The 26,415-nt window shown below is 39.9% G+C and overlaps 2 protein-coding genes across 2 annotated transcripts in view; one reads left to right on the plus strand and one right to left on the minus strand.

The window, feature by feature from the left end:
* SYN3 (synapsin III) overlaps positions 1–26,415 on the minus strand; it is a gene marked incomplete at its 5' end in the record, with an annotated part of 89,636 nt that overhangs the window by 40,639 nt on the left and 22,582 nt on the right. The window lies entirely within an intron of this gene.
* TIMP4 (TIMP metallopeptidase inhibitor 4) lies at positions 757–26,415 on the plus strand. The gene is made up of 5 exons (XM_010160621.1): positions 757–1,040; positions 19,227–19,324; positions 24,589–24,703; positions 25,368–25,492; positions 25,659–26,415. The coding sequence occupies exons 1-5, from the start codon at positions 917–919 to the stop codon at positions 25,854–25,856; spliced, it is 660 nt and encodes a 219-aa protein (XP_010158923.1). The 5' UTR covers positions 757–916; the 3' UTR covers positions 25,857–26,415.

Below are 26,415 nucleotides of genomic sequence, written 5' to 3' on the forward strand. Positions count from 1 at the left end.
CAGCCACCAAAGATCTGAAGCTGAAAAAGATTCCCGAACTCCTGCATTTACATCTGCATTCCAGGAGCAAGAAAAAAGAAGACGCAGATGTGTGTTGACCAGGGCTTGCATTAGTAAGGAACTCAGAGAAAGAGCTGTGCCTCCAACATACAGCATTGCTGTATTTTCCCTTGTTATTTTAAGTTAAATCTGTGATGAAATAACTAAAAAAATGCCTCTTCTTGCCGCTTTTAATTCGTTATTCCTTGTAACTACCAATTGTTCAAGGCTCACAAACAGAGCATTGAAACACTGCCTGTTCATGAATGAAGTTCTGTCCAGCCTGCAAACAGGGACGTCATTTCAAGAAAATGCGCAGAAGTGCAGGGGAAGATGAGGGACTGCAAATGAAAACAGAGCTTAAAACAGGACAGCTTTGTTTACTTGCCCAAAATAGAGAAGGTAGCCGAACTGGGTTTTAAATTCAAACTGGAAGGAACTTTACCAGAAAAAGATAAAACCTTTCTTCTGCTAAAAATCGTCACGTCAGCCTCAGATACTTGTGAAAGATGTTTTTCTAAAGGCTTTTGCTTATTAATCGTTCTCCTGACTCGCAACAGCACAACGCTTCCAAAGGTAACCTCTCTTCTGCTACGATAACTTTCACCAATGATGTGCTTTTTCCTTAGAGGAAGGCGGAGTTAGGAGTTAGTGTCAGGGCCATAAATAAGAGGGTCCTATGTCAGGGAAATGAGAAGTCAGCTAACACAAGCGTATGCTCAGAGTGAGCATTAGAGGGCTTTCCGAATCCGTCCGAGCCTGTTGAAACGGAGTTGCACGCGGAAGAAAGCAGATAGCTGTTAGGAAGTTGAGCTGCAAAACCAACAGTAAGGAAGCGTTTTCTCTTGGCTGCCCGCTTAGCTGTGCTTCAGGCAACATGAATCCGAGTACCGTGTGGTTCCCAGTGCTTCTGCTGCTGACCCAGAGGATTCAGGAGCTGGTGGAGGCGTGCAGCTGTGCCCCTGCCCACCCGCAGCAGCTCATCTGCGACGCGGCACTAGGTGAGTCGGGACCGCTGCCAGCTTCTCTCGCGGACGGGGCGGCCGAGCGCTGCCACGGCCGAGCATGGCTTTAGCCAGGTGGCTTCGGCTCTCCAGGGACTTTACACCCAAACGGCTGCAGAGATCTCTTTTAAAGAGAGGGCTGTGGGGGAAAAAATGCTAACAGCTGTTCTGCTTTTCTTGGTTTTTTCCAGAATATTTTGTGGTCACAAATTGCTGAAATTGCTGTATTTAGTGCCTTTCTTTTAATAGGAACAGCTTCTATATTAGGTCCTAACTTAAAGTAAGCAGAGAAGTATACCTGAACTTTAAAAAGAACTACTGTTAGCAGTAATAGAATATTCGATCTACATCTGTCTGCTCTGTGTATATAGATATTTTTATAGCATTTTGGGGAAAAGAAAAAATAAGCCAAAATAAAAGTCCCCGCTGCTGACATGTTGAAACACTTGATCTTTGTTCTGCTACAGCACAATTTCTTTAATTGGTTGTTGGGTTTTTCTGTCATTTTCCAAAAATACTTGAGCAGGACACTGACAGGCCCTTTATTTTCTGCAGATAAACTGGCTACAGCAGTTCTGTATAAATATAACTCGCCAGGCTTTAGGACAATTGTGTTTCAGGATATTCAGTCAGCACTGTGGTTGTCCAACAACTTATAGAAAGAAACTAAAGATCTCAAAATTAAACGGCAGGGGGATAAGAAAATGTGACATTTTGCAGCCTTTTGATTTCATTAGCTCCAGCTAGGGCTGGTTAGCTTCCATCTAGTGTGAACAGTAAATGTAGAACATGAGTTTCCAAAGTGTCACAAAATTAGCATCTCTATGGGGCAGGCAATACCTTCTGCATACTGATTAATTGCTTTTATACCCTGACAGAAAATCTTTGTAGCCATGACAAACTCTAAGCTCTGTTTGTGGCCATCAGTTAAATCGGTTTTTAATCTGGCTGTGTTAAGCAATCTTTTTCATGAAGTTACCTACACCAGGCTTTACAAACCTGGGGTTGTTTGAGGTGTGAAAGAAAATAGAAGTTGTGCTGCCAAGAGCTTAACTACAGATGTATACATGTAACTGTATTACTCTGCTGCGTTCCTGGACATAAGAAAGTGACAGTTTTTCAACAGACTTAACGTAGAGATTTTTCTACATAAACAATTTCACAGTACAGAGGAAACTCAAAATACTCATCATGAGCCATCTTTCTTAGGGTAGCCATTCTGGCCACACTTATTAAGATTTATTCCATTCCTAGATAAATTTTACGAATGGTAGATATATGCTACTTTGCATTTATGTTTAAATACTGACGATTGTAAAATAAAACTACTTTATATTTGGACTTGTTGCTAAAGCTCTCACTTGCATAAATATTCCTGTTTAAGTAAACTCCACCTTCTGGCGAAGGAATGTTTGTATCAAGGATTCCTTTGTTTGATATTTATAATTTTAAAATAGCATATATGTTATAAAATGACAGAGATATAGATATTCATTCATATAAATATGTGTACACATATTTTTATACTTGCATTTGCATACATGTACACATAAAATGCGGTCTAAGCACTTATGGATCAATTATTTGATTTACTTTGGCCACAGTATCTTGCAAAAGCAGAGCACAGCTACTGTAAAAGGGCTGGAGAAGACCTGTCTGCCCTGTGCATGGGAAAGCTCTGCTAAGCAGCCTGGCCAAGGCAGCTCCTCCATCCCGCTGCCGGAAGCCCTCATCACCTCACACCGTGTCCAGGGGAGAGGGCTGTGGGTTGGGGCGGCCCCGGGCAGGGGCAGCAGGAGGCTGGAGCCCTGGCACAGCCCCATCCTCCACTCCTTAGGGCCACCTGCTCCGCAGGGGCATGGCGAAACCCGGATTCCCGAGCGCGAGCATGCCTCCAGCTCCTCCTGATAGTGCCCCCACCCTTACTGATTTATTTTTTTTTAAGATGTCAGAGGTTAAAGGTTAAATTGAATCTCTCTACTTCAATTTCAACATTTTCATACTTCCAAAATATTGATAAACAAAGAAAGGGACAGCTCTTCTGCTACCAAAATCTGTGGGAGTTGAATGCGTATCCAGCCATTTCTTGAGACTATCCAACTTCTTTCAGTTATTTTTAAGTTCTTCCATCTCTGTAGACACAAACACATTCAAGTATCTCCTTGCAGAATAAAACCCTAGCACAACTTATTAAAAGAAAGAAACCAAGCCATGCCTCCAAATTCCACGGGAAATACCGACACAAACTCACTCTTGCTCACAGAGCGACCGACCATTATATCTAGTCCACGTCCTGCACCACTCCTCAGTTTGACTGTGTAGACATTTTGAATTTCCTTTAGGATCACTTCTGATTTGGGCGGAGTGAAAATGGAGGTGGCGGGGGTTGAGTCAGCAGAGATTACTTGAGCCACTGACAATGTGTGAAGCCACTCAGAAACCTTAGCATTTATGTGAGATACCCAGGAAAAAAAACCCAGAGGAATTAATTTCGTCTGGGACAAGTTCTTTTCACTTTTACTTTTGTTCACATTAGTGCTGTGATGCTTTTACTGTCAGGAGGCCTTTGTGGCTTCACTCTCTTTCTAAACACCCACAGCTACCACACAACCTGAGTAACCTGGTAGATGACAAACTCAGAGGAAGAGCGAGCTGCTGGGCCTGCAAGGTGCAGGCTAAAACAAAAACGAGGGCTGGGTGAGGAGCCCTGCGGGTGCTACATGGCTGGAAGAACATCAGTGATGGGTAGAAAATCATGAGTGCAAGGCCAGCCTATCTGGCCTTGGGCTTGTTAGCCCTAAGAGGGTGTGATTTTGTACAAATTGAGTTTATCAGCTACTGTCAAGATAACAGATTTGCCTTCTGCCACTGGCTTCAGTCTTCCCGGACTCAACTCTAAACCAATGTTCATATCACATCAGACAATCTGTAGAGTGAAATGGTATATGTGAGAGGACCGATTCCGCTCTAAAGTCTGTCACTTTTAATTCATGCTGGTTTTCTCCCTTACGCATAACCAAGATTATTTTTGAACAGTAGGACAAATATGTAAACACGCTGCATTTCTTCACTATGAAACACCAGTACCCGACCTTTCAAGTTAAATGTGTTCTTCCTGATTTAAACTGTCTTCTTCTTGTCTTCTCTTAAACATATATTGAAAATGATCATTTTAATGAATATTGGCCACCAGACTCGAAGAGAAATTACTTAGAGATCTTGACTACAAATAAATATATAATATAGCTTCAGAGAATATATATAGCTTTGGAAAAGAGTGGCACATTTCAAAATATGATGGAAGCTTTACAGCTGGAGCTTGGCAGCATTTTCAGCCAGTTAAAATCTCATAAGATCACTGAGATCAGGCACTGTAAAGATGTGCCAGATGACATATTAAATTTTAATCACATTTAAAAATAACAGTAACAATTTTATGTAAATACACCAGAATTAAGTTTTCAGAGCCAGCTCCTCCGAGATAAAATTACAATATGCTATTTCTTTGTTATTCAGTTTCATATTAAAACTTTCATGGCTCAGCATCCCACGATTTTGCCTCTCTGCAATATAATAGCTAGTTTTGTTACTGGAATAGATTAATTTGTACATTATTAGAGTGGGAAGTAACTTTGCCTGATGGGAAAAACCAACAATGGAAAATGTATTAGAAACATAGACAGTACTTCCTCCAAGTTAGGGGAGAAAAAGTGAACAGTGAAATGAACGTAGACTCGATATTTTATTTTTACCATATTACGTTATACGCACTCATCATATTCTTAATCTCACCGAGCCTTAGAGCCCTGAGCAGTGTTATTATGCAGATACCGATTAATGTTTGGGTTGACGAGCACCTTCAGCGGGGGTTTTGACACAAAGTTAGGCAGCTATGTAATCAGTTTTAATGTGTTTGGGAGTGCAGTGTTCATGCAAACAGAAATAACCACACCGTGTAATGGAAGACCATTAAGGACAGGGATGCAACGAACTTTTGTCTTCTGCGAGGGTTTCAAGCGAGTCCCACCGAAAGTCCCGCCTCTCGAAGCCACCGTGCGAGGGAAGGGGCAGGTCAGCCTCACTGAGGAGGTGTTGGCAGATGCCGGCAGGACCCTGGGTCACAGGCCACGCTTTCAGACACCCCACTGACAGACGTGGGGCCACACAGCTTACATTTTGGAGCTGCCTACAGCCTTTCTGACTTCTCCATAGAACAGAAAGATTATAGTGCTCGGCATATGATCGGCATTTTATTCTTGTCCTGCCAAACAGCGGCAGATCTTACTGCTTCACGGCAGCGTCTCTCCTGCGGAGTAGCCAGCGGTGACACTCATGCGTAGGTATAGTTCCAGAGTGACTTGTCACTGGAAAGGGTTAGGCAGCTGCCATTCTCCAGCGTCCCACGCAGAAATGAATACTTAGTCTCTACTCCAAGAATTGTAAATTCGTTTACAGAAATAATGCACTGGGCTTCTGCTGTTTGAGTTCCCTCTCAAACAACAGGCAAAGCACAGCACCTGAGCATGTTTCTTGCAAGAGTTATTATGGAAAAGCTGTGGTGGGGCTATCTGTGTGAGTGCCACTGAAAGAGCGTGCTGCCAGAACAACGTTTGCAGAACCCTACTTACATTAACCCACGAATCCTCCTAAAAGCAGCTAGAAATGAGGCTAATCTCAAAAGTACTCTTATTCATCTTTGGTAGGTCTAATGCAGAGGTGCTGAAAGTGAGGTCATTCGCTTACCCTCACGTCCTCAGCAAGTGGCTGCGAACCGCTGAATTCCGGTCCTACGCTCAGCGTTCAGCAAACAACGTTGGCATGTAGGAATCAACAAGTCACATCCTTCCCTATGTCCATTTTTTGTTACGTGACTAGTATTAAGTTCATTAAGAGAAAAATATGGAGAAATAGACATTTTACCCCTAACTCAACAGACTCATAAACGATATAAATACCAAAACTACCTTTCCCCTATTTCAGTGGTACAGTGTCCTACCAAAGTGAGTTATACCAGAGGGGATGGGTTTCTTTACTTCCGTTAGTATGAAAGAACTTCATAGTACTTCTTCTTGCTTGTCTGTTATAGATACTTTTTTACAATATTTATTCAAATAAAATTTTAAAAACCTTGGACAACACGAATCCTAGAATTTAGTTTAAAGCAGCTACTGATGCACTCAGAGAGAAGCTCTTAACAAAGAAAAACACCTGCAGCCCTGCAAAGGCCCATCACCGCTACAAACGCCTGCATCTTACAGTTAAGTTGTAATTGTAATACCTACACATACCTTGACATTGTAGCCTGAAACGTCTCAATGTTTTCAGAAATACAAAGAATGACTGCACTGACTGCAGAGATGCAGTGCTGTCACTGACCACTTGCAACTCCACGTACTAGTACCTGTCATTGCTCAAAGCTTGATAAAGCGCTTCCGTATCATGCTCAGTGAATTGCTGGGGTGCTGCTATGGCAATAGCAGTTGGCATTCTTCCATCTGCAGATAACGTCTGATACTGTGTTAGTGAAACAGATTGCTAGGATAAAGACTGAATTTCCTGTTCGGGACCAGTAAGTATTAATTGAATAAGATCTACAAATAACCCTACACCTACTTCAAGTTCTAAGTCAGAAGCAAAAGTTTTGAGAACTTAGTTCAAAATTCCGCATCTAGTCAGCTGACTAACTCACTTTTCAGTTCTGACTCTCAGACTTGCATTGCCACTACCATGCAACGCTAAGAAATAATGTCCAATCTTCTGTAATTACTGTTCTTCAGAACCCTGCCATTTCAGCACGAAAATGGGGCTCAGTCTGGAAAAATGAAGTCACTCTCCTTCCCTTCCCTCATTAAACTTTATTGTGGCAGTGTTCCCAGCAGCTTAAAAGTTGTAGCTGTAACATGAGGTGGCATCACGAAACTGAGCAACAGGGCAGAATTTTGAGGAGACAAATCCCCTGAGTACACCACTCCGTCAGTTAGAATGTAGTTGACAACCATAAAGAATTTAGCTTCAGTGAAAAAAACAGAGCTCAGCATTGTGTAGTAAAGTGAAATCTCAGAAGAATTATGCTAGTTGCCTGATTTAGCAGTAACTCAGTAACACTGACTCACTGCTGAGTATGTTATAAATGCAGGATAAGAAAATTGGGACCTGCGTTGCTTTTATTTAAAAGCATGCATTATAGCGCTAAGAAACCAAAACCCCGTGATTTCAAAACCAACATTCTACACACACTGCGTGGAAAACAAAATGCAGGCTTAGAAACAAAGATTAAATAATATAAAACACAGAACATGAAAGACTGCCAAACTCTTAATCCTATTAATCTACCAACTTTAATCCCTACCTTTCTCATTAAAAAGCATCTCAATAATGTGCGGTTTCTTCCACACGGAGGAAGGGGCATGCAGCTAGGAATGGAAATCTACAATAACATCATGTATGTTGTTCTACAGGCTTTAGAGTATAAAGGGAGTGTTATTCTGCAGCTGAAATCAGGCAGATGTTGATTGCTAGTCAAATGATGTGGTATTTGAGGCTTGTGAAGTAGAGAGAAATATTTCTGGTAACATGAGTAGCAGCTGTAAAAACAGCACAGAAAAATAAAACTGACCTTGAACAACATTAGGAAATCATGCTACTTTTTAGGTCATATTTAAGTTAAAAGAATACCACACATCTGTTGAAAATACACTCACCTCTTCCATTTCAAAGTTTATAAAATCTAGATTTTAAACCCTCATTCTCATAAATTGAATGTATTCTTCTAATTAAAAAAAAAAAATAGAACTGCATAATCTTCTGGTTTAACAAGGAAGCCAAACCTGATCAACTCTTACATTCAACATAAGGAATTTTTTGCACCCCGAGCCAAAAACACTGAGAGATTCACAAAATCCTGACCTACCTGAGAGTCCTAATGAGCTTAAAAATAGGCCTCCTATATTTTGAAAGCCTCAAATGGAAAAGCACTTTGGATGGAGACTAGCAGGTCTGTGTTAATAAAACACAGAACAGTAACCAAATTCTGCAAAGCATTTATGTTGAAAACTAATACACTGCAAATTAATATCCATATGAAATGGTGACAAAATAATCCGTGGTATCTGCTTTATTGTCGTCAGAAGCATTCATGGTTCTTTCAAAAAGATGAGTTGGTGGCATTTAGTAGTTTTTTTCTAAAGAAAAATTCTTTGAATAACAGTGAATGATGAAAAATCCTAATTTATCATCTAGACAAGAAAGGTGTGGCGCTGTTGTCTCATTTAACTAAAACATTAGCACAGTGGCTTTATTAATTGGGTAGAGGGACCCGCACTGATTAACATCTTAAACCTTTCCAAATGCATTTGTGACCTTCCCCAGCATTGTGCCATTTGTAGGTCTATCGCCCATCATCATCTCCTTGTTTTCTAGTTTGCATTGGGTTAGTAGAATTTTAGTCTGGCCCAGTCCTTAGTCTGAACTAATCTTTGCCTTCTGAAATATCCTGGAGTTCTTTTAACGCCATGACAAACCTTCACTATGGGGACTTGATTTTGGTGTAACAGATCTGATTGTTAGCTCACCACACTTTCCTCCTCATGCAGCTGGAAGCAGCACCAAGACTAGGCAATGCTCTTCCACACATTGCTTTCCATGGAATAACAGAAAACAGCCTGCTATTGTGACACCTACATTCTTCAACAGGCTCTGTGGTTACAGACCGAAAACACTTGTGTCCAAATGGTCCCCCACGTTCCACTAGTTTTCTTTCGTGTGATTTCAGAGTGTGGTTCAGTTAACTACTGCGCCTCTGATTTAGCTATTTTACAGGCGACTCTAAGCATTTATTGATGGAGTATCAGAAAACTGAAATACAAAGCAGAAAAAAAATTGTCTTTACATCCTAACTAGTGTAAACAGTTTCTGAACTCAAGATTCCTTGACTATGAGCCTAGTAGCTGTGGAGGAAGAGTGAATAGAAACAATGTAGACTTACAGTTAAGAAATCCATCCTGCAAACACAGAGGAAAAGATATTTTCAGGTTCACTCAGCATTGGGCTGGTTTTGCTGCTGCTGCATTCTGTTTATATCTAGAACTGAACTAGTTCCACAGCTTCAAACATCTGATTGGGGTTACAGTTTGGACATGAAACTGCTGTTTGCTGATCCGTCTTGTTGAAAGATAAACTGATAGATGAGCTGTTTGCTAAACACATTTGTTCTTTTTCAGCTGTTTAAAGATCATTCAACAGCATCTTGCTTGGTTCTCAAAAGTATAGGGGTTTAATGGTAGGTTTCCATTCCCAAAGAATAAGGATGATCTAGCATCCTAGCAGATACCCTGAAGTAATCATCCATCTCTCTGTTGATGTCTGAAACAATTCAAAGCTTGCATAATAATTCAGAAATCAGCACTGCAAAAGAATGGTTGCAGTCTCCTTTATGTTGTAAGCAGCAAAAGCGCCAACTGTGTGGAACACCTGCGAGTGTGGCTGTGACAACATCAGACCTCGGGAAGATCTGCCAGATTTATTCTCAAAGCAGTGTGTTGTTCTATCTATCTATCTCATCACCAAACTGGTATTATCGTTAATAATTCGGCAGCACTCCCGTGGGAGTCTAGGAGTCAACTTTCACCTCCCATGAACGCTGAGCTAACCATTTTCACAAAGTGTATCAGTTTTCGTTCAGTACCTAGCCACAACTTCCAATCTGCCCCCACAGCATCCAGAGCCTTCTGTATGAGAAGAAAAAAATATGTGAATACTATGAAACTACTGTTCGGAGGTGATGATGGTGGCCAGCACATTTTGATTAAAAACCCCCACAACAAAACCAAATGATGGCAAAGGATTTGGACAGGCATGGCAGAAGTGGTCTCTAGGTGACTGGAAGTGCTTGACATAAAGAAGTACGGCCACTGTAAACCATAAAAAACATGTCTATATAAAATGGATGAACAGAATGAAACAGACATATTTTACCCTAAAAGGACAGAATCTAAACCACATGGATGCCAAATTCTTCTTTAAAGAAGTTAAAAATTAGTACAGTAATGAACAGAAGATGAAGCCTGTTCAGTGTTCCAGTAACTTCAAAGCAATGAGATAGTTTTTGAGAAGAGAGACTAGAGACCTTTTTGCATGCAGTACAGATCAACACAGGTCAATGCGTGCAGTGGAGTTATAGCACTAGCAGAGCCTTTTTCTGGACCCAGGGCAGAGAAAAATGAGGAAAATTATAAGTGGGAACAGGATAAAAAATAATGGCATTTTTATGAGACTACAGTTGGCAAATCCTTCAGCTTGAACAGAGAAACCAGAATATTTGCTGTTAAGGGACTTGCTTTGAAAAGGTCAAATATTTCAGGTTAAGGGCAACTTATTAAGCCATCACACTCTTCTCAAGGTACTGGCACACTACTTTGTTTCATTAAAAGGCAGCAGACATGATCCCTGCTCCTCGTGACATATGTAACACACGCAAAGATTTCCACAACTACTTACCACACCAATGGGTACACACATCCTCTTACGGAGTGAACAGTATGTGAATGCTCAAGTACCCATATCCAGTACAGCCCCATCTACTGCTTTTCATACCTCACTTTTCCAGAGACTGCAAATAACCAAGAGAGCATCGCTGCTAATTCTTTCAGAAGATAACACATGCAAATCAAACACTGAATCACAAATGTGGGAAAATAAGAATCTTCATTCTCCTAAAAATTATTTTTAAATTTCTAATTTTCTCTAAAATAATCTGCTTTAAAAATATCAGAGTGTATGTAAAGCTATATGGTAGGTATTTAATTACTTATTTTAAAACATTATTTTGATGTCATTCAATCAATAATTTTTGCCTTCTTTTGGACAAATTGCATTCTTTTTCGCAGCATTAGTGATACCTGTGAGCTTAAGCCAAAGTTACGACGCTCCTTTTATACTGCTAATCCTTCCTTCTTCCTTTAATACGTATTTTGAGAATTTATCACCTTTTCTATATCCAGATACATAAATATTTCAGCAATTTAATTTGCTTTCTTCACCGGTGAAACTCAAAGCTTTACATTACACAAATGTGGCAAGAAGGTCTGTTATATAGCTGAACAGTTTAGTGTATTTCGTTAAAAATATGGCAGGGTTGCACAGGGAAAGTGGTAACGCAGTACAGATGGGACAGTTGCTTTGAGGTACGGGGTAGGACTTTTATAACCTCTTGCAGATTTTGGAGGTTTTGTAGCAATATAAATCAGCGGCCAATGCACACAATATTATTCAGAATCCTATCCAAGCTATCTAGTCTATCTTTTCTACCCTGTGCACTATTGCTTTACAGTGGATTCATTCATTTTTGTCTGTTGTGACAAATTCTGTGCAGATTTCTCTTCCTTTTTGAGGTTACGACTGTTCTCGCCTGCTGACTCTTTTCCCTCTCTGCAAAGTTAGGCAGAAAAATGAAAGTTAAGCAGATCAAATGCCTAGTTTCCGATCTAAAGGTTTATTTTTGGTCATACCTCTGCACTCATGGAACCCAAGTATTCATCACTGTATTCCTGGGTTCCTCTGGATAGTGTTATGTGTCAGTATTACTCTTCCAGAGACCAATAGTTTGTAAGACTGGACTGTAATATACTGGGTACAGTAGCTATAGCATCTACACCCAAAGAAGGTAAACGAAATAGCGTGCCTATACCCTACTTTTGGACCTCAAGGCATTTATCCTGGACTCCTGGCATTATTTTACCATAATAGTGAGTTTAGGTGATTACGGTAGATACGGCCAGTCCTGCTCGCAAAGTGTTAGTTTGCTTCCTGGTTTTCTCATTTCAGCTCTTGGCCAGTTACAGATTGGCGTGATTTAAACTGGGACCAAGTCTGACCTGAGAGCTCTGAAGACAGCAATTCCACCTGGAGCAGCTCTGTGGCTGCAAGGAGGAATGTTACAGTCCCTTGTGGGATTTCAAGTGTCCTTTCCTCTCCAGCCTCATACTGAATCCACTGACTAACTCAGCCCCAAAACTGAAGATGGGCACTGCTGAAAATCTCATGATCAGATTTGTTCCCATTCATCTCTTAGAGAATATAAACTATTTAATACTTGTTTACTACAAGGCAGAGGTGCTCCTGGATTGTGCTGATCACTAACAGAAAGCGTGACAGGCTGTTAGTAAAACCCTTTCTTTCTTAATCCTTGAGGTAAACACTCTGAAGATAATCACCTATCCTCTGGTGACAAATGTTTGTTAACAGACAACTCTTGGCTTAGTTTTGTTCTGGCTGTAATGTAACCTGTGCCACTACCAACACTGCACTGCAGTCTCTGGTTATTCCAAAGTAGTTTATCCCAATATCCAAAGGAAAGTCATCAGTATTATGTCATTAACTAGTTAATGAACAGATTCTGGACGTTTCCCCTATGATACCGCAAAAAAATAAAGGCATGTAAATTTAAGAAAGCCTTTTATAGTTTATTTAAATGAGGAGCTTATACTCTTAAAAACCTGCAGGCACATCTGTATCAGATGGTGTGAAGTTGTATTAGCACCAGTAAGAATTACCACCAGGTAAACTGAGGATTTGCTATGAATTGCTATTTTGATACAACCAACCCAGTAGGAAGGCAGCCCCCGTGTCACAGTTGGGGTACAAAAAGAGCATAAATACAAAGAGTATAAAAATAGCTTTACAGTTGTTTCGTAAGAAACCCTTCCCCTCTCTACTCTTCAGAATGAAGACTGGAGGAAAAAGGACATGCCTGGAAGTAACGCCAGCGTATCGTCACAGGAACAGACAAGGCCATTCCACAGAGCAACCCTCCGGCCTGAAAAGTTGCCTCCTGGCCTACTATACAATTATCTTAGATAGCTGGGCCTAGAAACTTGATCTTTACAGCTTCAAACAACTTGGACTGTTTTCTCCTCAATGTTCTTTTAATAAATGCTTTCGGTGAGCCTATAAACCCAAGATGCATTAGAGCCACAGTCATATTCCAACCATGTTTTCAGCAGCCTATGATCAGAACAACAGAACCACTGAGTGCAGGAACAGAGGCAGTGGGATAAAAGTGGCTGCAATTTCTGTCAAAGTGGTATTTATTTCCTTTGGTATAGAAACTGTTGGATCTCATAACAAGTTTTGTGATGAGGCAAAATCCAGAAGAGCAAACCTCTTTTGTTAATCTCCTTTGAGAAAAAATAGTCTCTATATGGGCTTTTGATAAAAACCCACAAACCCACCTCCCCCAAAAAACTCAACAAGACTTTTGGACAAGAAGAATTTTTGAACTGTAACATCAAGTTTTGAATAAAGTCAAGGTCTCTGTGACTGGGGCTCCTGCAGTTGTCCCTGCGGTATTTCCCATTGATCCGTATTTCGGGTGTGCTCCACCAGGAATTGGAGACATCTATGTAGCAAGTTCAAGCTACTGCACTCCAAAGAGGAAAAAAGGTCCTCACAGAGACAGAGAGAGAGAGAGATGGATGGATAGATAGGTAGGTAGAAGATTTAAGTCATCTTACAGTAGAAGGGTGAGCAGAAACAGAGCAATAGCATCTCATAACAGCTTCATTGAAGTGTCAGACATTAAAGAGATTGGTGGAAAGGAGTGCTCAAAAATCACTCCTCATAGTTTGGGTGATGAAATGAAAGGGCTAAACTGAAGCAATAAAATATAAGGAAAAAAATAGCTGCATAAGTCATTATGCAACCCCGTTTGTAACATTTTAGTAGCTGACACCTTTCGTTTTCTGTCAAGAGTCTCTGAAGCCTCATTTCAAGATTTTTGTTGCAAAGCTGATTCTGATTATACACCTGTGTGGTGTGAAATAAACTTCCATGATTTCTTAGGAGAAAGGCTTCTTAAGTGATGAAGATTATATTTCTATACAGAAAGCTATGCCATAGTCTGTAAACTTAGTCTGAAGTGAACTGGAGGCTACAAGCGAAACACAGATTCTTCCTCCAGATGCCTATTTGTAGGATTTTACTACTCCTAGTTCTGATCTCAGATCTAAAAAAGGAACGAATTATCTGGACATGTCAGGCCTCACTGCTCATTTCTTCATGAAGGCTACCCTACCCCAAGCAGCAAGGATGGGGAAGAATGGGAGACCTACATTCGCCCTTCAGGAAGCTGCAGTGTCACTGAGGGAGGCACTCCTGGCATCTGGCCTTAGAGGTGCACAGAAGGAGATAAATCCCAGGGCAAACCAAGAATAGAAATGGCTGGCACAGCCCCAGTAACATGGCCCCCTCTGCATGCAGAACCATGCTGCTTTGCTCACAGACCTCAAAAAAGCAGCTAAGGCATCCCAGCCTTGCCCTTCTGTTGATTAACCCACCTACTGCTGAAGGGCTAGAGTTCATTAACAATGGAGTTTTGCTTTAAGCTGCAACTCCTAACCAAAAATATATCATCTACGAATCGTAGGTATTTCACAGTTTACCACTGATCCAATGAAAATTGCCGTGAAGCTTGTATTTCAAACTGGATGCATCCATCACGATAATAATCTCTAGGTCTCTCTTAATTCCAGAAGACAGTGAAATATTCTTCCTCTGATAGGAATCATATCCCAGAAACAACAATACTGTACAAGACTCAACGTAAGTGAAACTACAGTTTAACAGCAGTCTGTATTTCTTATGGTACTGTGATCTTAACACCCTTGACAACTTTGTTCAGGATGTAGCCCGAGTGTTTTTAGAGTCCAAAGAGATGACAAAAGAGATTTTCAAATGCCAGATACCTGCATCCCTATCTGTCCATCTTTAAAATTTATACTCTTCTAAACAATATTTATATTTTTACTTACATTTTTATTTCTTTTTTGGTTTAGATATTTAAAATAAGAATGCACACAAGCAATTACGATTTCTTATGTCAAATATCTTAAATATTTTATGAAGTATTTTCATTATACAGTTGTTGATATTTAAGAGATTCTGGGGAAAAAGAGATTCATTTATTCACCAGTTTTTACCTTCTCTCTTACTTCCTATTTCTTAAGACAATAAAGCTCATTTGGAGAGTAAACTCCAATTTGTTTTTCTTTTTGAAGGAGTAATAAAGTTGATTATTTTTGTTGAGTAAAGTCACCTGTCTTCAAACAGTATTTTCTTCCCTATCCATCAGCTTAAGGATAAAGGCTAAATAGCATCATTTTAAAACTTGTGTAAGTACAATAATCCTACATAAAATAGTATCATAAAGAATATATTTTTTAATAATACTAATTTCAAATGAAGAGTAATTCATCACTACATAGTTTTCCCTTTGTTATTCCCTTAGAAATAACTCAGAGTCTAAAAAGACAGTACTTTTAGGGAACACAGGAACTTCAGTGGACAAAGCGCAAGGATATACTTTATTCTGATTCCATTTGTATCCATGACTTGGTATGGGGCCTCCAGTATATTACTCACTTCTTTGTGTCTCCCCTTCTGTGAAAAAGATGGTCATATTTCATTGCATATGCCACTATAGTGTGGTAAAATTCTTTAATGGCAGGGAATGTCTTGTAAAAAAAGGCCCCAGTAGAAGCAGTTCCTCATAAATTCATAAATATCTCTAATACACAAGGTGATGGTAAATAACTAGTGTAGCTGATTTCAGAGAGAAACCATAAAGGTTTGGGAAAGACGTGGTTAACATCGAGATTGCTACTCTATTGTATTGCACTTTTGTACTGTCCACTTTTGTATTGCATAAAACCCAACACTTCTCCCCTGACTATATAAACACAAATATATATGATGTTATAGAAATAAGTCGTGTCCTTTATCCACTTCAAAATTACCTTTTGTTGATGTAGAAATGGTTGGGAGATGTTTATTATTCAGGAGAGAAGGAATACAAATATTCTTAACTTTCTAATGATGAATGTCCAATGCCCAGGCGGATTTACGGAACAGCACATTGTCCTCCGGTACCTGGAGCACGCTGTGGCACTCAAGTTGGAGCAGCACTTGCTCCGAGAGGCAACAGCTTCACGCTACGGACTCAGCGTAGTCGTGGGAGCTGGTAACTGCCAGTTATGATTTCTGTTCTGAGGCTCTACCTGGCCCCTGCCTGGTTTGATCCTTCCTGTTCAGTTACCTGCAACCACCTTCAGCGACAAAGTGGGGATAAAAGTTTAAATTTGATGGAAGTTCCATGAGTTCCAAAATACAAGTTCCGCAGAAATGCTACACCTTCCAACTGAAAAATTATAATGAATGTCTTGAAAAACAGCATCTCTTTTTAATGCAGAACAAATTTGAGGCAGACCGAATGACTGGCATTGGAATATGAAGGGTATACATCTGTATTCCATACATGCAAATTCCTCATAAGGAACCAATAACTGTCTGACAGATAAAATGACATTATTACACTAAACAACCAGAGGTTTTTCTCAGTCAAGGAGAGGAGAAGCCAAGCCAGCCATGCTGTATGTGAAACTATTTCTTGAAAAGAAGCACAGACTAGGAAGAATCCTAAGTTATAACCACTCTTGGAACCATGAGTGAAGAGAGGCAGATGGCTAGGACCAGGAATGCTAAATCAGGAAGTACTTGTGGTTAAAAACAGAAGCAACCACATGAATAAGAGGTTTTAGGAGACAGCTAGACGACACTGATTGAAAAAAAATATTAAAGCACAGAAAAAAGAAAACCAAGAAGGATTACGAGGCCCCAAAAGATCTGTGTACATTTGAATCTGGTTTCGGGAGAATTGAAAAGTAAAACCCAAATAACTGAAGATTAGACATCCTGTAACAATAAAACTTCCTCATAATTAAAAAAAAAAATTTCAATTTGACCTTTCCTCGCCATCTGGAAGCTTTCTCTTAAACAAACAAATGAATGAAACACACACAACATAAAAATAGTTTTCTTTTTTTTCTACACACCCAGAAATAAATCTCTTAATGAGAAACCTCAAAATGTTATACTTTCAGCCTTACATAAGTCCATGGAGACAGTCTGAGCTACCACTGATGATCTGTAATGTTTCTCTCAGCTGCTCACAAGCAGAATTTAATAAAAATATGAAAATGAGTAATGTTTCAACATTAAACACAAGGGGAAAAGTACTTTTAATTATCCTACAAATGTTTGCATTGAGCAGGTAGGAAAAGATTTCCTGCATATAAACCACATTAAGAAAATAATGGCGCTGGCTCCTAGCTGTTATCCCACCCCACACCTGCCATACTGAACGCACTCCTTATCGAGAAAATACGTTTATTTAGGTAGTAATGATGCAAAGGAAAGCGATGCAAAGCAAAACAACGTGATTCCAATTTGGCTCTTCCAGCGGGGTAGTACACGCAATCCACAACTTTTGAGCTGGAATTAGATCAAAGCACTTAAGAAGTACTGTTAATTTGTAGGAACATAACACATCTGCAGATGATTAAGGAGATGCTGCCACTTAGCATCTGAAACAAGGCATTTGCTGGTCATACTTAAAAGAACTCTTCCAATCTAACCTGTAAGTCTGAAATGCTCCTTTAAGAGAGTTTAAATGGCTCGAGAGGAGGGAGGATTGTGCCAAAAGATAGAGGACTCCAGCTTTGAAGCTGTAGGCATCTGCATCACGTTGACTATTACAGCTACTTTGCTCTGCTAATAAGGGAGGAAATGAGAATTATTAGATGGGACCGACCTCTATTTGGATGTAAGGAAAATTACGATCTGGAACTCTTATTCCTTTAGATACAATGTTTAGAGGTCAATCTATCAAAGAAACTTCTTTTGGGGAAAACCATGATTTTGATGCCAAAAGATTTTACTCTGCATTAGTTTGATTTTTTTTCGTGAACAGGAAGTACAAGGATTTCACTGAAAGAGTGGTGAAACCTGGAACAGGGCTGAGGGAGGCTGCAGCATCTCCATCCTTGGACATACTCCAAACTCAGCCAGACACAGCTCTGAGCATCCTGATTCAAGTGGAGCAAGGGGTTGGACTAGACCTCCAGAGGCCCCTTCCAACATAACTCAGTCTATGAAACATCATGCCTGTTCCATACTAATTTTGACAGAATGGTTCCTTTCACTGCGAAAAATAAAAATGGAACAAAAAAGGAAGTGTCTGAGTGCTGCCCTCATGCTGAAGAACACTTTCTGGTCTCTACTGTACCTGTATAAAGCAGCATACCTGTGAGAGAGAGAGCAAATCCAACCATTCCCATCAACAATGCTGATGTCCTTGCACAAACCCATTTCTGCCCAGTTGCAAACTGGACTTACGGCTGAAGTGGCGTTTGACTGTTGATTGCTCCGGCCTTTGCCACCACCTCTCCACGCAGATACAGACTGTTTGTTTTAACAAGTACCACATCTGCAGAGAAGTTGCAATAGCGACCATCCAGAACTGTGCCAAACCAGGACTCTCAATACTTTTCAGGGGTAGAAGTCCCCAGAGAAATTTTGGCCATATACCACATTCTTAGAATCCTTTTATTTTCTGCGCCTAATAATCCTGGTACATTTTGAACAGTATATGCAAGAGAGACGCCTCAAACAAACAGACAGGAAAACAAAGCATGTCTTCTTTTCATAAAATCCCACACTTTTCTTGTATAAAGAACAGAAAATTAAAAAAATGTGTCACAAGAGGGGGGTAATTAACAGGTTAAGACAACTAATGATGTGTTAAGAAAAATGCTAAAATCTATAGTCTCAGAAAAGCGAACGAAAGACTACTGTCGTCTTGTCTTCTGATTCCATGCATCACATTGACGCTTTAATCTTGCCTGGCATGGTCTTTCAGAGTGTAAAGGTCAAGTCTGTTCAAGAGATTTACAAATCTTCGGTCTTCAACAGAAGTGCCCTTCCCTTTGCACACTGATTATAATGATGGGTGTTTCATAAAACTTTATGGGATTCAAGTCTTCCAAAGATTTTTTTGTCAAAACAGAGTGGTAACTTAATTCAGATTTCCAGATTCATGGGAATTCAGATTTATATCATGGAGTGGTAACTTAATTCAGATTTCATGGGAATTCAGATTTATATCATAGACAGCCCACTTATTTTTGCTTTCAGCAGTTAACTCAATTTAGTGTTCTTACAGTAATAAGCCTCAAAATCTGCTTCTACCTAAAGTGTAAAAACAACATTAAAAATCTATCAACATAATTTTCACTATTGCTTGTAAAATTAAGCATATGCTTATTTGCATTTAAATCTTTTTCTCTATTACAGTGATTCGAGCAAAAATATCCAGCGAAAAGGTGGTTCCTGCCAGTGATGATCCTCTTGACACCCACAAAATGATCCGGTATGAAATCAAACAAATAAAGGTACATGGAATCACTTAGCTATTTTGAGTTCAATGCTGATAACCCATGTATATGACTGCAATTTAGCCCTAAATGCTTTAAGCTGGAGCAGGCTCCAGCTATCTTCACAGTTAGACCTAGGTGAACCGCACAGAATAAATCAAAATAGGGATAAAGAAAAGGAAGAAAAAAAGCAAGTTGTCTGACATAAGTTACTTGCCAAACCATATTTTGATGACAATTTCCGTTACTCACAATTGCTAGAAAAGCGTACTTCAGTCTGTGAAGGGTGTTCAATGCCTCTGCTCTCTCAGGTGGATACCTGATCACTTATGCTGCATTATGGTATTGCAACTCCGACTGGATGATGCAAACTTTATAAACGGAAAGGCATTTCCAGCTGAATCAGCAAGGATCGACCATTGTCGTACATGCAGAGAGGGGGTTGCAGAAACAGGAATCCTGCCCCGGTATAAACAAACCCCTACTTGTATGAGTATTGCTAGGAAAGCAAACATACAGTTAGAGCACCCAAAAATACAGTCATTCAGAATCTCACAGGATTTTTCCATTATTTGTTTAGCTCCAGTAAGGAGACATATTCATTAAAGTGCTTTAGGAAAACCTATCTTGAACCCATTCGAGACACCATCAAACCCCCTGATACAAAAAGATCATGCTCTACCTGTTTCTGGAATACACAAAAAATAGGTAATCTCTTCCAGTTAAAATGTAGTAGCGTGTGATGGTGGGGATTTTTGTTTGTTGGTTTGTTTGAAGTTTTCTATGTGTTTTTCTCTCTCATTTTTTTTCAGATAATATTATTTTGTATTATTTGTATTAATTAGTTTTATTACACTTACTGGGAACACTTAAGTAGATCATTGTGAACAGCTAGGTGCTGTCAAAAAAATTCAGTCCTTCAAATTGTACCAGTAGATCACGTGGCAGGAGTTTCCCTAAGAAAAATCTATGGTAAACAGGAGTATCTCAAAATATTCACAAGCCTGGTTATCACACGAGTCCTGTTAAGCTTTTAGAGCAATTTCAACAAGCCAGTTCTTTTTAACTTGCTAAAACAAACCCCAAAACTCTACAACATCTGCCACTTTCTGTCTTTGTAAACTATTAATGATATTTTCAAATCTTTCTTTACAGAAATAAGTATACATACCAGAGAAATTCCCTTTCCTTCCGTTAGCACTTTAATTTTCTGTTGCCACCCTGCAGCACTTGAGTAACCTTATAGAAATGCAAATCATCTTCTACTTCAGCACAAAAAAGAATGAGAAGTCTAGTCTGCGTTACTATTTTCAGTCCATAATCCCGTTCTTCAGTAACAGCGCACTGCAATCTCTGATATAGGGAGCTGCTTTGGAGTTTCTCCCAAATTGTTGTAAGTGAAGCCCTGTTCAAAACTCAGACATCAGTAAGAGAATTTAATTTAAGTCCACTAAGCTTCAGAGGGCAGGTCAGCTAGGACGGGACAAACCAGAGAGACTTATTTTCTAACAACAGATGCTCTACATCATTCCACACGTTAGAGTAAAGACAAATGGGTCATTGAGCAACCTGGTCTAGTGGAAGGTGTCCCTGCCCATGGCAGGGGGGTTGGAACTAGATGGGCTTTAAGGTCCCTTCCAACCCAAACTGTCAGTAATACTCTATAATAATAGTCCCACCCTTCAAATTCTTACTTTTGGTCGAAAAGAGTTAAGAGGAGGCAGGAGTCAAGACTCGTTACAAAAGTAGAGAGTGAGGAATTTTAAATAGCTCATGCTTGTAAACATTTGGGAAGTGTAAAATAAACCATTAAAATAATATAATGTAGTGTACAATTGGCCAGATATGGCCACCTCAATGGAGTGGGACATTCACAGATTATCACAGAAATTGCTTCTCAGAGATCTTCAAACCATGAGCCTCATGGATCAGTGATTTCATTTGTGTATCTGTCTCCCAAATAGCTGTGAACTTGGTTGACCAGAGCAATAACTTGATAACACCATTTCTTACCTTTTCTCTCAGATGATAACATCTAAAAGAATCTAAGTCAACAGTGTGTGCCAAATGGTAGAATATTCTCTTTCCACCGTTTTAGTCTTTGTTCAATCGAGTACTTACAGACCGATTTCTCACGTTGGAAATTTGATGAGCTGCAGTTCTGAAAAACTGAACGGTCCTTTTAATGTCAGATGGCACTGACCACGTGTTTCTGGCTAGCCCTGCGCATAAACATGTACGGGGGCGGGGAGGGAAATGTTAAGGATTGACTTTCTGTAACAAGAAGAACAGACTCTCTAAACACCTCTTTTGAGCTGTAAAAACTATCAAGATAAACATGATTAGCAACTCAGTATTATTTTTGCTGAATATTTTTTAAGCCTCACACATATTCACAATTCCCACAGCAATTCTACTCCCCTCTCGGGCAAGAGCCACAGAACCTACAGAGGTTCCATCTATGTTCCTCTCTGGGCCGTTTGACATGTAACATTAGTGTGACTGGTTTATGCTACTCCTCTTACAAAAGCTGTGTTTCTATTATTTTAAATCCAGTGCACTTGGCTTAGCATTAAATCACTGGTATTTTAGGATAGAAATATTAAATACAACTTTGTTATTCATTTTCAGAAATACAAAAAAGAATAATGATGGGCTTTATTAATTTCATATATATGCATTGGCATGTTGAGAAGCCATGCATGTTTCCAATTGCTGTTATTTTTTTTTATGCTATATTTACAGCATTATACCAAAGAGAGAAGAAAACAGGTGATTTATATGCAATTGAAAATTTGTCTTCATAACATTATTGCTACTGACTTGGTTATCATGCTCTGAGGAGCCACCTGAATATTAAAAAGGTGCCATTAGCTTTTGGGATCCTTTATTACCCTATATTATGAGAGTAGTGAAGTAAGGCCTGAGATATTGCTGTCATACACGAAATCAACACATTTTACCAAATTAAACTAGCATAAACAAAATTGCTACGTATTTTCCACACAAGCTGCATGGATGGAAACCCACTGAAAGAATTAGAATTCTTTTACAAGACAGAGGGGTCTCCTCACAGTGGGAACTGGAGGAGGTATTTAAGCTTAACACAGCAACAGCTACACTTTGCAATGAGGCATGCAGTTTTAAAGCTAGATGTTAGTCCTGCATCAAGCTCAGAAAATAAGCCATGGTATAGTTGAAAAGGCTTCGAGGGAAAAAAAAAAAGTGATTATTTTAACAGGAACATGCCTGAGAGACTGAAAGTAATACAGGTAAGCTTAAAACCCCAGTTTACTAAAATCTTAAAGCAAGAGCTGTGTACGGGTCTGTTACATACCCCAGAAGGGCAGGGACAGCATCAGTACAGACTTCAGTATCAGGCTCACATCTCTCTATTCTCCCAGTCCCTCACCCTTTTTTCCTCCCTCCATAAAGTCCTACCAGAACCTCAGATGTAAATGAACCACACCACAACGCAGAATCGAATAAAGGCACCTTATCCCTTTATGGAGAAAGTACCCACACTATCAGGAGATGAGAGAATATGATTGAGAAGATCAAATATCATTTACTGAATTAAGCAGAAGTTTAAAATCTTAAGAAATGCTTTAACAAATATCTAGGTCAAAACCTGAGATAGTTCAGCCTGTAATTTAAAATAACTCTCCAACCAACTAACAAAAAAGCCTCAAGAGAGGAAACACCAACCTCATTTAAATATTAACTAGATCACCATTATAAGTTGCCATAGATTTTTATTTTTTTTACAGCTAAATCAATGTGTATTGTCTGAATGATGCCTCTAAAGTTAACTCAGATCAAGGGATGAGACATTAAATGAAAGTTGTACCCTGCTATACACTGTAGCCCAACCCAAGGATTCTGACTGTGGGCAGAACTCAGAGTAGAGGGTACGTGAGTAGTTCACGTGGTTACTGCGTGCCAGACATCAGCACCCGGTACCCACCCCCTGAACAAGGCAGATGTAAGGGTAGCAGAAGCAGAGAATTCAAATTCCACAGATGGGAGGAATCAAATGCCTCTCGGTAGGAGTGGGGAAGGCTTCGCAGTCAGGCAGGTTCTCCACGACAGGCGCAGCCTGCCCCTGCCTCCTCGACATACCAGACCGCTGCAGTAACACCTGACACGCTTTCATCGTTGTCATAGACGTTTTCTACTACCTTCACTGCTGCTTTGTAGAGGACACTGGTTTGGTTTGGCGTGTTTGTTTTTTCTACTAAGAATTTCAAATTCACGACTAATGTTTTTGGATCAGAAGCCCCATGACAACAACTTTGGCTTCTTTTATTCCATAAATCAAGCTTCAGAAAAATCAACATACTGCAGTGTCTTTTCTAGTGCCCTGTGCTATTGAAACGTCCTGAGAGACCGTGAGGGATAGGCACACATTTTCCAGTGCCGGCAGCTGCACGTGGGAGAGCGTGCCCCTGGGAGCCGCGCGCCCCGCGACTATCCGCGGCTGCCACTGTCCGCGGCTGCCAACACGCAGCACCACCTCACCAGACGGGACCCCGGGGCGCTGGGGTTTCAGCTCTGTCCTGTCAGCTGCTGGCAGGCATTCTGAGGGTGACTAGCACCTTATGGCTCCTGGACACAACTGAATGGCTTGCTTGAGGGATAATTTCATAGTTGGAAATGCTGGATAAGGAGCAGCCCATCCGAACACTCCACAGGTTTGGATTCCAAACCTACCATTTTGGTGCTGCAGCCTGTATATTCTAAGAGCTGGATCCCATTTTCCAACAGTTATTGGAGAAGGTCACACTGGGCGAAATTCTGGATGTGAAAAACCAGCTTGCTTTAATGACAGAATAGAAGAACAGTGCCCAGTTTCGTAGCACGTTTCATGTCCTTGAAGGTACACACCATTACACTGACCAAGATAAGAACCCCCGCAGGAAGAGATTGAGAAATTTCTGCACCTTGTTTGAGACCAACGCGGTGTCTGCATGACTCCTTAATGGAAGATGCCAGTAGAATATAGCTTGAAGAGAAAGCTTTAGAGATCCATTAAAAACACTGAAAAAGCCCATTTTAAAACCTATGATGTAAAAGAATTAAAATTAAGACATACTTTCCTACTAGAAATAATGGACACGGTTCATTTAGTGTAAAGAAAGGGTCTAAGATGGTATTTTCTCATGTAAGTTCAGACTTTAGAGCCTTTTTTAAGAGGTGCAGCATATACTTCTGTCAGCTGTTGTTTGCAACTGTTCTTTCATGGGTTTTTTTCCACTACTTACTTTCTGTTTAATTTTCAGATGTTTAAAGGATTTGAAAAGCTCAAGGACATCCAGTATGTCTACACCCCTTTTGATTCATCACTCTGTGGAGTGAAACTAGAAGCAAACAACAAAAAACAGTATCTTTTGACAGGTAAAATACAACAGAATTAATGTATCTATAAATCCATAAGTAACTGCTTAGATTGGCTTTGCAAAAATACGCCAACCCTTGTTAAAAAATAATATATTTGTGTACTAAATAATACAAACAAAATAAAATGTACAAATTATGTAAAGCTGTAATTTTGCTGTGATCTTACATGTTTTCCATTCTTCACCCAAAGATCTCAAAGTAGTTTCAAAGGAGGTTGAAGTCAGTTGCTATACAGTCAGTGCACTGGAAGTATGCCATTGTTCTTTGTTTAAAACCAACAGTACCCATTTTCCCAAGAATGCAAATGTATAATGAGACGTAGCATGCCTACGTGTATGCAGATTAGGGGTTCCAAGCAATTACAGATTTTTCTGTAGCCCTGAAATGCAGTTTAACACACTACTGCCTTTGCCTCCATCCCTTACTGGCAGATTATCAGCATCTTTTGAAAAATACCCTTCTTAAAGCTTTCACATTTATTCAGCATGCAATCAGCAGAACTGTTCTTTCAGGTAGAATTGCATTCATTAAAAAAAGTGTGAAATACAACTAATTTGGTGCAATTACTTAAAAAATTTAGTTATTCTTGCAATTTATTTCAGTATTATAAAACAGTTCTATTTGCTTGACTTACTTATTTTTCTTATTTTCCATGCTGTAGGCCAAATTTTAAGTGATGGTAAAGTTCTCATCCATTTATGCAACTACATTGAACCATGGGATGATTTATCCTTGTCTCAAAAGAAAAGCCTGAATCAGAGATACCAAATGGGCTGCGGATGCAAGGTACGTACAGAACGAAACACTCTCTGCTGGTGGAGCCCACCTTACAGGCACTAGCCATTTTCACTGGTGGGACCTGTTATCTCACATATTTTATGCGATTCGAGAATAAATACCATTTGACAGAAACCTGCAAACATCCTGAATTAATGTCCTGTTTCACATTTAGATTACTACCTGCTACATGGTGCCCTGCTCCATCACGACACCAAATGAGTGCCTCTGGACAGACTGGCTGATCGAAAGAAAGCTGTACGGGCACCAAGCCAAGCATTACGCCTGTATCAAGAGAAGCGATGGCACGTGCAGCTGGTACCGAGGTGGTCCTCCCCCCGAGAAGGAGTTTATTGATATCAGCGAACCTTAAACTGATCACCTCCTGAAGAGCCTTGGAGTCTAATTGCATCCAACATTGCACGCTCACAGCTTTGAACTGCCATCGTCTAATGTATCTGTTGCTTAGAAACAAAAACAAATTGTCCTGTACAACTAAAGTACGAGTCGGTGGATTTGGCACTCGCTCAGGATGAGGAACAAATCTCCTGGAGGTAGCTACTCGGTAAAGTTATGCTTTGTACAGAGAGGCTCAAGCTGAGAACGCGTCTCTGTCTCCTCTAAGGCAAAACAAGTTTCCTTTTTACCAATATGAATGTACAAGAACAAAAGAATTGCCAGAATTTTGTCCCCTATTTCTGTTCACCTGCAGAGTAAGAGCGCCCCATGTTTTACTCCAAATCTTTCTGATGAACTATGGAATGTTTTATAGAACTATTTTTTTTCCGTATGAAAGCCTTCTGACACAAAAGAATTATTGTACAGTGTATATGTAAACTATTATAACAATGTGCTATAAAAAAAGAGATTCAAAAATCCCTGTATTTCCTCATCTGCTGAAACAAGTTGAACACTTCTGTGATTAAAACAAT

The sequence above is a fragment of the Eurypyga helias genome, unplaced genomic scaffold, assembly GCF_000690775.1.
Source record: "Eurypyga helias isolate BGI_N326 unplaced genomic scaffold, ASM69077v1 scaffold7311, whole genome shotgun sequence".
Lineage (NCBI taxonomy): Eukaryota > Metazoa > Chordata > Aves > Eurypygiformes > Eurypygidae > Eurypyga > Eurypyga helias.

What these genes read in the sequence shown, in the direction of transcription:
- TIMP4 (XM_010160621.1), top strand. Translation starts at nt 917, where the DNA reads ATGAATCCGAGTACCGTGTGGTTCCCAGTGCTTCTGCTGCTGACCCAG. An exon ending in CATCTGCGACGCGGCACTAG is followed by an intron (nt 1,041 to 19,226) that starts GTGAGTCGGGAC and finishes TCTCTATTACAG; the next exon opens with TGATTCGAGCAAAAATATCC. An exon ending in AAAACAGTATCTTTTGACAG is followed by an intron (nt 24,704 to 25,367) that starts GTAAAATACAAC and finishes TCCATGCTGTAG; the next exon opens with GCCAAATTTTAAGTGATGGT.